Here is a 15,122-nt window from a genome sequence, read left to right on the forward strand (position 1 = left end):
TAACTACTGTGAGGAGGCACATATCTGGTATAACTTCTGTGAGGGGGCACATATCTGGTATAACTTCTGTGAGGGGCACATATCTGGTATAACTACTGTGAGGGGCACATATCTGGTATAACTACTGTGAGGGGGCATATATCTGGTAATAACTGCTGTGAGGGGGAACATATCAGGGCATAAAGTGGGTTAATTACCATGAGGGGGGATTTAGACTAATGGGATTAGGTGTGTAGTTATGGGCGGAGTTAGGGGCGTGGCCTAGTGCAGAACTCTTGTGCACACAGGGTCCCTTCTTCTCATTAGGTCTGACGTCATACAGCTCAGGGGTCTTCCTGGCCGTCCGCAGGCCCGGGTCCGTCCGCTTCCGGTCTCCGGGTGACGTCAGGTCTTTGCAGCTTTGTAAAGGTCGGAACCTTTGTTTTTTCGCGGAACTGTTGTGTGAGTCTCCAGGGGACTGGTAATGAAGACGGACCGCTGATCTGTCATTCGTGGTGATGTTACCGGCGCAGAGCTCTCTGGCCGAGTCCGTGGACGGTGACGATGTGAGAAGCGAGGATGGCGGCGACGAGAGGAAGGGAGAGCGGCCCGGCGGCCATTACTACTGCCTGTACCTGTACCAGCAGGCCGGGGGGTGAGAGGAGCCCCCAATATCTATTATACCCCCTATATCACTACTACCACCTGTACCAGCAGGCCGGGGGGTGAGAGGAGCCCCCAATATCTATTATACCTCCTATATCACTACTACTACCTGTACCAGCAGGCCGGGGGGTGAGAGAAGCCCCCAATATCTATTATACCCCCTATATCACTATTACTACCTGTACGAGCAGGCCGGGGGGTGAGAGGAGCCCCCAATATCTATTATACCCCCTATATCACTACTACTACCTGTATCAGCAGGCCGGGGGGGGGTGAGAGGAGCCCCCAATATCTATTATACCCCCTATATCACTACTACTACCTGTACGAGCAGGCCGGGGGGTGAGAGGAGCCCCCAATATCTATTATACCCCCTATATCACTACTACTACCTGTACCAGCAGGCCGGGGGGGTGAGAGGAGCCCCCAATATCTATTATACCCCCTATATCACTACTACCTGTACCAGCAGGCCGGGGGGTGAGAGGAGCCCCCAATATCTATTATACCTCCTATATCACTACAACTACCTGTACCAGCAGACCTGGGGGTGAGAGGAGCCCCCAATATCTATTATACCCCCTATATCACTACTACTACCTGTACCAGCAGGCCGGGGGGTGAGAGGAGCCCCCAATATCTATTATACCCCCTATATCACTACTACTACCTGTACCAGCAGGCCGGGGGGTGAGAGGAGCCCCCAATATCTATTATACCCCCTATATCACTACTACTACCTGTACGAGCAGGCCGGGGGGTGAGAGGAGCCCCCAATATCTATTATACCTCCTATATCACTACAACTACCTGTACCAGCAGGCCGGGGGGTGAGAGGAGCCCCCAATATCTATTATACCCCCTATATCACTACTACTACCTGTACGAGCAGGCCGGGGGGTGAGAGGAGCCCCCAATATCTATTATACCCCCTATATCACTATTACCTGTACCAGCAGGCCTGGGGGTGAGAGGAGCCCCCAATATCTATTATACCCCCTATATCACTACTACCTGTACCAGCAGGCCGGGGGGTGAGAGGAGCCCCCAATATCTATTATACCCCCTATATCACTACTACTACCTGTACCAGCAGGCCGGGGGGTGAGAGGAGCCCCCAATATCTATTATACCCCCTATATCACTACTACTACCTGTACCAGCAGGCCGGGGGGTGAGAGGAGCCCCCAATATCTATTATACCCCCTATATCACTACTACCACCTGTACCAGCAGGCCGGGGGTGAGAGGAGCCCCCAATATCTATTATACCCCCTATATCACTACTACTACCTGTACCAGCAGGCCGGGGGGGTGAGAGGAGCCCCCAATATCTATTATACCCCCTATATCACTATTACTACCTGTACCAGCAGGCCGGGGGGTGAGAGGAGCCCCCAATATCTATTATACCCCCTATATCACTACTACTACCTGTACCAGCAGGCCGGGGGGTGAGAGAAGCTCCCAATATCTATTATACCCCCTATATCACTACTACTACCTGTACCAGCAGGCCGGGGGTGAGAGGAGCCCCCAATATCTATTATACCCCCTATATCACTACTACTACCTGTACCAGCAGGCCGGGGGGTGAGAGGAGCCCCCAATATCTATTATACCCCCTATATCACTACTACTACCTGTACCAGCAGGCCGGGGGGTGAGAGGAGCCCCCAATATCTATTATACCCCCTATATCACTATTACTACCTGTACCAGCAGGCCGGGGGGTGAGAGGAGCCCCCAATATCTATTATACCCCCTATATCACTATTACTACCTGTACCAGCAGGCCGGGGGGTGAGAGGAGCCCCCAATATCTATTATACCTCCTATATCACTATTACCTGTACCAGCAGGCCTGGGGGTGAGAGGAGCCCCCAATATCTATTATACCCCCTATATCACTACTACCTGTACCAGCAGGCCGGGGGGTGAGAGGAGCCCCCAATATCTATTATACCCCCTATATCACTACTACTACCTGTACCAGCAGGCCGGGGGGTGAGAGGAGCCCCCAATATCTATTATACCCCCTATATCACTACTACTACCTGTACCAGCAGGCCGGGGGGTGAGAGGAGCCCCCAATATCTATTATACCCCCTATATCACTACTACCACCTGTACCAGCAGGCCGGGGGGTGAGAGGAGCCCCCAATATCTATTATACCCCCTATATCACTACTACTACCTGTACCAGCAGGCCGGGGGGGTGAGAGGAGCCCCCAATATCTATTATACCCCCTATATCACTATTACTACCTGTACCAGCAGGCCGGGGGGTGAGAGGAGCCCCCAATATCTATTATACCCCCTATATCACTACTACTACCTGTACCAGCAGGCCGGGGGGTGAGAGTAGCTCCCAATATCTATTATACCCCCTATATCACTACTACTACCTGTACCAGCAGGCCGGGGGTGAGAGGAGCCCCCAATATCTATTATACCCCCTATATCACTACTACTACCTGTACCAGCAGGCCGGGGGGTGAGAGGAGCCCCCAATATCTATTATACCCCCTATATCACTACTACTACCTGTACCAGCAGGCCGGGGGGTGAGAGGAGCCCCCAATATCTATTATACCCCCTATATCACTATTACTACCTGTACCAGCAGGCCGGGGGGTGAGAGGAGCCCCCAATATCTATTATACCCCCTATATCACTATTACTACCTGTACCAGCAGGCCGGGGGGTGAGAGGAGCCCCCAATATCTATTATACCTCCTATATCACTATTACCTGTACCAGCAGGCCTGGGGGTGAGAGGAGCCCCAATATCTATTATACCCCCTATATCACTACTACCTGTACCAGCAGGCCGGGGGGTGAGAGGAGCCCCCAATATCTATTATACCCCCTATATCACTACTACTACCTGTACCAGCAGGCCGGGGGGTGAGAGGAGCCCCCAATATCTATTATACCCCCTATATCACTACTACTACCTGTACCAGCAGGCCGGGGGGTGAGAGGAGCCCCCAATATCTATTATACCCCCTATATCACTACTACCACCTGTACCAGCAGGCCGGGGGGTGAGAGGAGCCCCCAATATCTATTATACCCCCTATATCACTACTACTACCTGTACCAGCAGGCCGGGGGGGTGAGAGGAGCCCCCAATATCTATTATACCCCCTATATCACTACTACTACCTGTACCAGCAGGCCGGGGGGGTGAGAGGAGCCCCCAATATCTATTATACCCCCTATATCACTACTACTACCTGTACCAGCAGGCCGGGGGGTGAGAGGAGCCCCCAATATCTATTATACCCCCTATATCACTACTACTACCTGTACCAGCAGGCCGGGGGGTGAGAGAAGCTCCCAATATCTATTATACCCCCTATATCACTACTACTACCTGTACCAGCAGGCTGGGGGTGAGAGGAGCCCCCAATATCTATTATACCCCCTATATCACTACTACTACCTGTACCAGCAGGCTGGGGGAGAGAGGAGCCCCCAATATCTGTGATTTTCCCTGTTACCTCTTTTGCTGACATGTGATTCTCTCTTGCAGCGACTCCCAGCATAGAGATGGTGAGGATGATGAGAGTGGTGCTGCAGACACACCATGTGGAGAAGATTTCAGGTGATGTCCTCTGTGTATCCTGCCCCCCCATGACCCCCCGTTATAAGTCTTCTGCTCTGCTGACGTCTCTGTGCTTCTCTGTACAGCCTGTCTCTGGTAGACACTAACCTCGCTGCTGAGGCCGAGCCCGAGCTCCGGACGTTCATAGCAAAGCGCTTGTCCCGAGGAGCCTTGTTTGAGGGTGTGGGGAACGTGTCATCTGTGGACCTTGGGTAAGTAACCCTCTCTGATCACCCAGCTTAATGTTGGTCTGAAGGTGTGAATGCAGTGTAAAGCATGGTGGAAGAAGCTGCCTGAGCCACCGATAAGACTGGAGGGGTGTACATATCCCCCATGGACACTGCAGCTCAGCTACACTCACTGATGATAGCTGTGTCTTAATAGAGCATGGGAGCAGTATAAAGCATGGCGCCTCTGATGTGACCAGAGGTAGATTTCAATCTACCATAGACTCCTATAGCCACCCTCTATTCATGTCCTTCCATAGAAAATGATGCAGAGCATACAGCCCCTGCCTGCTGTCCTTCCTGTTCTAGAGTTGGGTGCGGGTCTCAGCGGTGGGACTTCCCCCCCCCCCCCCCCCCCCCCAATCTGACATTGGTGGCATAGTCTAGTGATTTGCCACCAGTGTCCCAGATGAGTCCACCCATTTATATCATAACAGAGAAATGACGTGTGGAAACCTGGACGCCCCGATCTGCAAGGCCTTCATCAGCAAATGAGCGCAGAGGAAGACTATGGCATGGCCGCCAGTGAGTAAGGAAAACGGTCACACTGGGCCGACAAACCTCGCCAATCAGGGCAGTACGCGCACAAACCGCGATCACACGATCATCCAAAAAAACACGGAAAGAGGAGGACCATGAAGTAAGTCCATGAGAAAGGAAAAGTGATGTGAACCAACACCTGAAGGGGGAGACAATGGGGCGAGCTCCTGTGTATACAGCATATAGCGGGGATATGACTCCTGGGGTATGTACCGAGCTGGGAGGTGTTTAGATGTAAAATGGCTCCAGAAATCTGCTCAGAACAGTCAGGCTGGACTCGTGAAATAGTGATAGAGCAGGGACTAATACCGTACAGGAGGCTGTCCTATAGAACTGCACCATGTCCTGCATGTACAGCAGAGGTCCAGTGAGAGAGCAGGGACTAATACCGTACAGGATGCTGTCCTATAGATCCGCACCATGTCCTGCATGTACAGCAGAGGTCCAGTGATAGAGCAGGGACTAATACCGTACAGGAGGCTGTCCTATAGAACCGCACCATGTCCTGCATGTACAGCAGAGGTCCAGTGATAGAGCAGGGACTAATACCGTACAGGAGGCTGTCCTATAGAACTGCACCATGTCCTGCATGTACAGCAGAGGTCCAGTGATAGAGCAGGGACTAATACCGTACAGGAGGCTGTCCTATAGAACCGCACCATGTCCTGCATGTACAGCAGAGGTCCAGTGATAGAGCAGGGACTAATACCGTACAGGAGGCTGTCCTATAGAACTGCACCATGTCCTGCATGTACAGCAGAGGTCCAGTGATAGAGCAGGGACTAATACCGTACAGGGGGCTGTCCTATAGATACGCACCATGTCCTGCATGTACAGCAGAGGTCCAGTGATAGAGCAGGGACTACGGTAATACTGTACAGGAGGATGTCCTATAGAACCACACCATGTCCTGCATGTACAGCAGAGGTCCAGTGATAGAGCAGGGACTAATACCGTACAGGGGGCTGTCCTATAGATACGCACCATGTCCTGCATGTACAGCAGAGGTCCAGTGAGAGAGCAGGGACTAATACCGTACAGGGGGCTGTCCTATAGAACCGCACCATGTCCTGCATGTACAGCAGAGGTCCAGTGAGAGAGCAGGGACTAATACCGTACAGGGGGCTGTCCTATAGAACCGCACCATGTCCTGCATGTACAGCAGAGGTCCAGTGATAGAGCAGGGACTAATACCGTACAGGGGGCTGTCCTATAGAACCGCACCATGTCCTGCATGTACAGCAGAGGTCCAGTGATAGAGCAGGGACTAATACCATACAGGAGGCTGTCCTATAGAACTGCACCATGTCCTGCATGTACAGCAGAGGTCCAGTGATAGAGCAGGGACTACCGTAATACCGTACAGGGGGCTGTCCTATAGAACTGCACCATGTCCTGCATGTACAGCAGAGGTCCAGTGATAGAGCAGGGACTAATACTATCTAGGGGGCTGTCCTAAAGAACCGCACCATGTCCTGCATGTACAGCAGAGGTCCAGTGATAGAGCAGGGACTACGGTAATACTGTACAGGAGGCTGTCCTATAGATCCGCACCATGTCCTACATGTACAGCAGAGGTCCAGTGATAGAGCAGGGACTAATACTATCTAGGGGGCTGTCCTATAGAACCGCACCATGTCCTGCATGTACAGCAGAGGTCCAGTGATAGAGCAGGGACTAATACTATCTAGGGGGCTGTCCTAAAGAACCGCACCATGTCCTGCATGTACAGCAGAGGTCCAGTGATAGAGCAGGGACTAATACCGTACAGGAGGCTGTCCTATAGAACCGCACCATGTCCTGCATGTACAGCAGAGGTCCAGTGATAGAGCAGGGACTAATACTATCTAGGGGGCTGTCCTATAGAACCGCACCATGTCCTGCATGTACAGCAGAGGTCCAGTGATAGAGCAGGGACTACGGTAATACTGTACAGGAGGCTGTCCTATAGAACCGCACCATGTCATACATGTACAGCAGAGGTCCAGTCATAGAGCAGGGCTTAATACTATCTAGGGGGCTGTCCTAAAAAACCAGGCTCCTGCAGAGTATTAGTCCCTGTTCTTTAACGGATTATCTTCTTGTCCAGTCTGACGGTTCATTGCACATTACTGGAGCCATCTTACCTCTACACACTAGCTGACGGCCATGCTGTAGTACTCCTCTGCTCTCATTTGCTGATGAAGTCCCTGTGACCGTGACGTCCAGATTTCCAGTCCTTCCTCTGTGCTTGTGATTTAATTTCCTAACAGGCCTGGTAAAATTGGAGTAAACCTTCCCCAAAACTTTTTTTTTTCTTGTAGATTTTTAATGTTTCTGCAATAAATCTTGCTGGCGGACAACTCCGGGGACACTATTGTATTTTTAACCCCTTAGTGACAAAATTAATTTTAGCCTTAAGGACCAATATTATTTCCCCCTTTGTGTTCCAGTAGTCATAACATTTTTTTATATTTTTTATTTCTGCACAAATTGGTCATAAAATGTGATCTGATCTTCATCTAAGTCACAACAATAGACAATCACAGTCTGCTTAACCTAATAACACACAAAGAGTTACATGTTACCATGTTTTTATTGAACACACCATGTAATCATTCACAGTGCAGGTGGAAAAAGTATGTGAACCCCTAGACTAATGACATCTCCAAGAGCTAATTGGAGTGAGGTGTCGGCCAGCTGGAGTCCAATCAATGAGATGAGATTGGAGGTGTTGGTTACAGCTGCCCTGCTCTATAAAAAACACACAGCAGTTCTGGGTTTGCTTTTTATAAGAAGCATTGCCTGATGTGAATGATGCCTCGCACAAAAGAGCTCTCAGAAGACCTACGATTAAGAATTGTTGACTTGCATAAAGCTGGAAAGGGTTATAAAAGTATCTCCAAAACCCTTGCTGTTCATCAGTCCACGGTAAGACGAATTGTCTATAAATGGAGAAAGTTCCGCACTGCTGCTACTCTCTCTAGGAGTGGCCGTCCTGTAAAGATGACTTCAAGAGCACAGCGCAGACTGCTCAATGAGGTGAAGAAGAATCCTAGAGTGTCAGCTAAAGACTTACAGAAGTCTTCGGCATATGCTGACATCCCTGTTAGCGAATCTACGATACGTAAAACACTAAACAAGAATGGATTTCATGGGAGGACACCACAGAGGAAGCCACTGCTGTCCCAAACAAACATTGCTGCACGTTTACAGTTTGCACAAGAGCACCTGGATGTTCCACAGCAGTACTGGCAAAATATTCTGTGGACAGATGAAACCAAAGTGGAGTTGTTTGGAAGAAACACACAACACTTTGTGTGGAGAAAAAGAGGCGCAGCACGCCAACCTCAAAACCTCATCCCAACTGTGAGGTATGGTGGTGGGGGCATCATGGTTTGGGGCTGCTTTGCTGCGTCAGGGCCTGGACGAATTGCGATCATCGAAGGGAAAATGAATTCCCAAGTTTATCAAGACATTTTGCAGGAGAAGTTAAGGCCATCTGTCCACCAGCTGAAGCTCAACAGAAGATGGGTGCTGCAACAGGACAACGACCCAAAGCATAGAAGTAAATCACCAACAGAATGGCTTAAACAGAAGACAATACGCCTTCTGGAGTGGCCCAGTCAGAGTCCTGACCTCAACCCGATGGAGATGCTGTGGCAGGACCTCAAGAAAGCGATTCACACCAGACATCCCAAGAACATTGCTGAACTGAAACAGTTCTGTAAAGAGGAACGGTGAAGAATTACTCCTGACCGTTGTGCACGTCTGATCTGCAACTACAGGGAACGTTTGGGTGAAGTTATTGCTGCCAAAAGAGGTTCAACCAGTTATAAAATCCAAGGGTTCACATACTTTTTCCACCTGCACTGGGAATGTTTACATGGTGCGTTCAATAAAAACATGGTAACATTTAACTCTTTGTGTGTTATTAGGTTAAGCAGACTGTGATTGTCTATTGTTGTGACTTCGATGAAGATCAGATCACATTTTATGACCAATTTGTGCAGAAATCCAGATCATTCCAAAGGGTTCACATACTTTTTCTTGCAACTGTGTATATAGTGTATTAAATAATTTGTATTGTCTTATTTTTATTAGGAAAAATAAATAAATTTTTTCCTTTTATTTTGTGGACTTTATTTACGGCGTTCACTGTGGTAAAAGTACCATAATTTCATTATGTGGGTCCCTACAGTGATGAGAGCGCCAGGATTTTTTCCTTTCCTCCTGCAGGCTGTCAGCTCTGCCCACCCTCCTCCTCCAGACTGACATGGAGGGGGGCGGTTGCTGTAGCTGCTCATATCTCTGATTTGGTACCAGCTAGAGATCTGGGCTTTATATTGTTTGAAAGCTGACATTCCAATAACATACAATACCCGAATGACAGCAATATCTTCAGTACATGGGAAGATATCACTGTTAGAAATCAGGGTGCTGTGAACACATCTGACCGTCAAAGCAGGTTTTACTGGCAATAATTCCTGACTCGATTTCTAACAGTGATATCTCCTGTTTAGCTTGGACTAATGCTCTCATTTTGGAATGCCAGCTTTTAAACGAGACCTGTTGCAATCCTCTCGCTGCTACCATTCAGAAGATATCGGGGGGGAAAAAAAGGCCTCCCCCCCTCAGCTCGGCAGAACAGTTAAAGGGGCTGAACCCGGACATGCCCCCCTTTCCCACCTGTATATGAGCATCAGAGCATTTCATCCTCCAATGCTCTTCTTTGCCCTGGGCTGTCAGAGATCCGGTGACATACTGGGCTCTCCGTAGGGACTGCTAGGTGGAGGCTTCTGTGGTGAAAATGAGGGTATGTCCAGGTTCAGTTCTGAACCAGGACAACCCCCTGCAAGTCCTCTGCGCTCCGGCAGAACAGATAGGTGTTGAATACGATCCAGTCACGTATTAAAGTTGTGTGTAATAAAGCATCTGATTGGCTGAGCCCCCGCGAGCACCACAATACTTAGTGGGAGCGCAGGTGTCAATTTTACATTTTGGAAACACAGAAGTGTCGCCTGATTAGTGAGGGTCCTGAGCGCAGAGCGGAGGGCGCACCAGCAGCGTCACTTCACTGTGTAAGAACTTGTGTGTGTGAGTCCATGATGCATTGCAGGGGCCCCAGGTCTCTGATGGCTGTGTGACCATGATGCATTGCAGGGGCCCCAGGTCTCTGATGGCTGTGTGACCTTGATGCATTGCAGGGGCCCCAGGTCTCTGATGCCTGTGTGACCATGATGCATTGCAGGGGCCCCAGGTCTCGTGTGTGTGTGTGTGTGACCATGATGCATTGCAGGGGCCCCAGGTCTCGTGTGTGTGTGTGTGTGTGTGTGTGTGTGTGTGACCTTGATGCATTGCAGGGGCCCCAGGTCTCTGATGCCTGTGTGACCATGATGCATTGCAGGGGCCCCAGGTCTCTGATGCCTGTGTGACCATGATGCATTGCAGGGGCCCCAGGTCTCTGATGGCTGTGTGACCATGATGCATTGCAGGGGCCCCAGGTCTCGTGTGTGTGTGTGTGTGTGTGTGTGTGTGACCATGATGCATTGCAGGGGCCCCAGGTCTCGTGTGTGTGTGTGTGTGTGTGTGTGTGTGACCATGATGCATTGCAGGGGCCCCAGGTCTCTGATGGCTGTGTGACCATGTTTGTGGTGTTCCTCTCTTTCCAGCTCTCCTGACTATGTGCTGGGCTGTTACTACTGCCTGATACAAGGTAAAGCAGAGGAGTGCAGCGCGACTGCGCCCCCGGAACACATCATCTGCTTCCTGGGGGGCAGCGAGAAAGGCCTGGATCTATATCCTTCATATGCCTCTACTTGGCATTGTACACACCTAGGCATTAGTGTCCAGTATATAAAGCCTAAGATGGTGCACCCAGAGTATACCTCCAGTGCCCCCCACATTACCCTGTGTAGATGGCTGTGTCCTCCCTGTTACCCCAGTGCCCCCCACATTACCCTGTGTAGATGGCTGTGTCCTCCCTGTTACCCCAGTGCCCCCCACATTACCCTGTGTAGATGGCTGTGTCCTCCCTGTTATCCCAGTGCCCCCCACATTACCCTGTGTAGATGGCTGTGTCCTCCCTGTTACCCCAGTGCCCCCCACATTACCCTGTGTAGATGGCTGTGTCCTCCCTGTTACCCCAGTGCCCCCCATCTCTGTAGTATAAGATATGTAATTCTATCCTTTCTGTAGAAGATGCTACAGAATAATATCATGGGGTTTATCCTCCTCCACTGGAGGCAGCATTTTGTGTTTTGAGGTCCCCCCTCCCCATATCCGATAAACCAGAGCTACTGTCTGCATCATGAAGGTGATGACTGATGATGGCTGCTCTGGTCCGTCCAGTATTGTCACCTCCTAGGTTTCCTTAATTTGTCACCTTCAGACTTGAGCTGGATCATTATGTGGACGGCCTGAAGAGCAAATTAAAGGTGAGAACCAGATCCAAAGCCTTCATGATATGAGTAACGTCCCCTCTCCTCCGGTTCTAGTCCTCCGTGTCCTCTACTTATAATGTCCCCTCTCCTCCGGTTCTAGTCCTCCGTGTCCTCTCCTTATAATGTCCGCTCATTGTCCGCTTTCCTCCGGTTCTAGTCCTCATTGTCCTCTACTTATAATGTCCCCTCTCCTCCGGTTCTAGTCCTCCGTGTTCTCTCTTTACAATGTCCCCTCTGCTCCGGTTATAGTCTGTGTCCTCTCCTTATAATGTCCGCTCTTCTCCGGTTCTAGTCCTCCGTGTTCTCTCCTTACAATGTCCACTCTCCTCCGGTTCTAGTCCTCCTTGTCTCCTCTCCTCCGGTTCTAGTCTTCCGTGTTCTCTCCTTACAATGTCCGCTCTCCTCCGGTTCTAGTCCTCCTTGTCCGCTCTCCTCCAGTTCTAGTCCTCCGTGTTCTCTCCTTACAATGTCCGCTCTCCTCCGGTTCTAGTCCTCCTTGTCCCCTCTCCTCCGGTTCTAGTCTTCCGTGTTCTCTCCTTACAATGTCCCCTCTGCTCAGTTTCTAGTCCTCCGTGTGGTTATAATCTCCGGTTCTGTCATCTTTGTTTTCCTCCTTGTAGATGGGTTACGTGGAATTGGAGATTCGGCCATATCTCGTTGCCTGGTTTGAAGATTCGGTGTTGCCCATACATCGGGTGGTGAACCTCTTTCAGGAGAAGCTGGCTTATTTGCTGTATGCGGTGAGATACTGGGGGTTATAATATAGTGTTTGGACAATGAGGACTGTTTCCTGAGTAACTATAGATAACGTTCTCCTCATGAGTGTGCACCAGCAGAGCGTTGTGTCTCCTGGAACCCCCAGCCTTCTGCTGCTTTCACCATGAAAGGTGTAGGTTATAGGGAAGAGGGCATCCTGTTCTACATGTATGGAGTATAACCCCCAGCTCACTCACCTATGGTTCCTGTATGTCTCGCCCTTTGTGTAGGCGCTGAGCTACACCCCTGTGGAAGTTGTGAACTCCACTGAGCAGACGCAGAACGATATCAGTAGGTAAGTGACCACCGCTGTGCGCGCACCCCTCAGTGGGGTCCTGCCTGACCCTTGTACTCTGCTGTAGGTTCCTGACCTCGGCCAGTCTGCAGGGCTTAGTCCAGGAGGGCACCATGACATCCCTGTGCCTGGCAATGACTGAGCTGCAGCAGCAGCGATCTGTGACCGTGGACGCCGGTGACGGTCAACCGCAGCTGGGTAATGCAGGTGAGAACCTGAGGGAATACTGCCAACTGGAGGGGGGAGGGAATATAGACCCCTCTGTGTGTGGCACCTCTACCAGCAGACCCCCCCCCCCCATGTTGTATGTGTGGCACCTCTACCAGCGGACCCCTGCCCCGTGACACCCGCTCATTGACCACCCCTCAGGATTTGGGGTGGGGGTCTGCTGACTTTGCTGCTCTCCTCCTGCAGTCAGTAACCGCTTCTGTGAGGACTGGATGCAGGTCTTCATCAACACCTACGACGGGGGCAGCCCCTTTCTCTTCCGCCAGAAGCTGGAGAACTTCAAGCTGAAGGTAAGAATGAATCCTGCGGACCTTGTGCCTCTCTAGTGCAGTATAATGTATGTGAGCCGCAGTGTAAAGCATGACGGACAGAGCCTGAGCCCAGCTGCTGTTTCATTCTGTCTCTCCTCACAGGTCATTCAAGACATGAACAATCTGAAGCGCCTGATCCGCCAGGCGGAGAGCAGCCATTACGCCCTGTTCCGCTGCTACAACTTCCTGAAGAACTGTGGGAATGGCGACCTCCTGCTGCAGATCGTGGCGGTGGAGCACGCTGAGCTGCCCGAGGCCCGGAGCGTGGTGAGGGTGCTGGAGGAGTTCATCCGTGAGGAAGGCTTCCCCGTCCGGGACTCCTGACCCCCCAGGAGTGTGTGTGGTTTACAGTCCTGCCCCCTGACGCCATTAATTCTGACCTACGAGACCCCCGCCCTCCGCATGTGGTGGTCAGGGCTCTGCCATGCCCCCACTCGGCACTTTGTTTGTGGTTTACAGTCCTGTCTGTGCCCCCCCACCCCAATCATTTCTGTGGCCGTTTTTAGGTTTAATCAGGCCGGTTTACACGTGGCCCCCTCCTCGCTGCGGCCACCACCCTGTAGTTGTGCCCAGAGGTGTAATGGGGGGGAATAAAGCCGTCATCTACACGGCAGAGAGGAGGTGGAATGAATTCACCCCCCATCATTACCCGCTCCTCCCCCTGTACTCAGACACTTTATCCTCCAGACATTTCAGGGGTCCCCTGCCCCCCTCAGTGTGTGATAGACTGCACTACTGCTGTCCAGCTGCCTCAGTACTACTGCCCTGTGCTCTGTATTAATAAAGCTGCTGTGCTGGACTGACACTGGGCTCACACTCCCATCATCCGTGCAGTCTCCGCTGAGGCTGGGGGTTAGTCTGGGAACATCTGAGGGTGTAATGACTGCACACCCTTGCAGCTGCCTCAGTGGGCACGTGTGCCCCTGTCCCAGTATGGTATACTGACTGGTCATGTGACTTGCTTGGTGCCATGCGGCCGGTTCGGTCGTGTGCACGTGAAGCTTGTGGGGCTGAGGAGGCTCTTTGGAGCTGGGCTCAGTGGGCACCAGTGTTACCTGAGCGCGGCTGCTGTGGGTTGCTGCGTCATGTCGGATTTGAGAGTTGCAGTCACAACGCTGTTAGCAGTGCATTGTGGGAATGCGGGGCTCAGCCGCATTATTATAGTAAGAAAGGGAGGCAGAATGGGTTAAAAGTCACAATAATTACCTCCCCGATGCTGCTCCATTTCGTGGACTGGCCAGCAGCAGTCAGTGGCGGGGGAGGAGGGGGCTGCTGCTGCTGCTGCTGTTTGTTTTTCCCATTTGGCCCCATAGAAGAAACGCCATTGCTGGCGGACGGAGGAGTCTGGAGAAGGACTGAGGGGTAGAGAAGTGTAGAAAGGTCTGGAGGAGGGGTGATGGCTACCTGCAGAATATGATCTCATGCAGCAGAATTGTGATTGCAGCTCTGGATGTGACTTAATGAGATATTTGGGCAGGATGAGGAAGGAATAACCCTTTACGTATAAATCAGCAGCTTCTTTTCAGTAAGGCCTCATTCACACGTCTATTGACTTCCTTAGGCTGAAGTGGTTTCCAGATCATGTCCCATCCATGTCCTGTCGGTGGTCTTGCTGCACACGGCCGTGACGCTGTACATAATGATCCCTCCGTATTCCTGAGTGCCCCCTACCCAGTGGGGCGAGTCTCCCATCTCCTCGCATGTAATGTTCTTCACACTCTGTAGTGCAGTCTCATCATTGTGGGCTGCACTACTGACTGGTCTCCTGTGAGGTGCAGTGTTGTCATGGAGACGGTCACAACACCAGGCAGCCACTAGGGGGAGCAGCTGGAGCCCCTAGTGACTGCTGCTGGGAGCTTAATGCAATAGCGGATGAGTGGACGCGGCACCGCTAGTCGCCAGGAGGTGTAATGGCGGATGAGTGGACGCGGCACCGCTAGTCGCCAGGAGGTGTAATGGCGGATGAGTGGACGCGGCACCGCTAGTCGCCAGGAGGTGTAATGGCGGATGAGTGGACGCGGCACCGCTAGTCGTCAGGAGGTGTAATGGCGGATGAGTGGACGCGGCACCGCTAGTCGCCAGGAG

The 15,122-nt window shown here is 51.5% G+C and overlaps 1 protein-coding gene across 2 annotated transcripts; it reads left to right on the forward strand.

Annotated features, from left to right (window-relative positions):
• Window positions 1-318: 318 nt before the first annotated feature.
• Window positions 319-13,842, forward strand: LOC122923404 (protein Njmu-R1-like). Of its 2 annotated transcripts, none has more exons than XM_044274204.1 (10): window positions 319-634; window positions 4,187-4,258; window positions 4,345-4,470; window positions 10,677-10,802; window positions 11,396-11,441; window positions 12,068-12,187; window positions 12,434-12,498; window positions 12,566-12,705; window positions 12,913-13,016; window positions 13,140-13,842. In XM_044274204.1, the coding sequence occupies exons 1-10, from the start codon at window positions 498-500 to the stop codon at window positions 13,359-13,361; spliced, it is 1,158 nt and encodes a 385-aa protein (XP_044130139.1). In that variant the 5' UTR covers window positions 319-497; the 3' UTR covers window positions 13,362-13,842. The 2 variants fall into 2 exon arrangements, with proteins under 2 accessions (XP_044130139.1, XP_044130138.1); XM_044274203.1 differs by having other exon boundaries at window positions 320-634; window positions 11,390-11,441.
• The last annotated feature ends 1,280 nt before the right edge of the window (window positions 13,843-15,122 follow it).

The sequence above is a fragment of the Bufo gargarizans genome, unplaced genomic scaffold, assembly GCF_014858855.1.
Source record: "Bufo gargarizans isolate SCDJY-AF-19 unplaced genomic scaffold, ASM1485885v1 original_scaffold_1577_pilon, whole genome shotgun sequence".
In the NCBI taxonomy this organism is placed as follows: domain Eukaryota; kingdom Metazoa; phylum Chordata; class Amphibia; order Anura; family Bufonidae; genus Bufo; species Bufo gargarizans.

Excerpts from the sequence above, each read along its gene's own strand:
- LOC122923404 (XM_044274203.1), top strand. The coding sequence starts at position 498 with ATGTTACCGGCGCAGAGCTCTCTGGCCGAGTCCGTGGACGGTGACGAT. Across the intron at positions 635-4,186 it reads CTGTACCAGCAGGCCGGGGG|CGACTCCCAGCATAGAGATG; the intron begins GTGAGAGGAGCC and ends TCTCTCTTGCAG. Across the intron at positions 12,499-12,565 it reads ACGCAGAACGATATCAGTAG|GTTCCTGACCTCGGCCAGTC; the intron begins GTAAGTGACCAC and ends ACTCTGCTGTAG.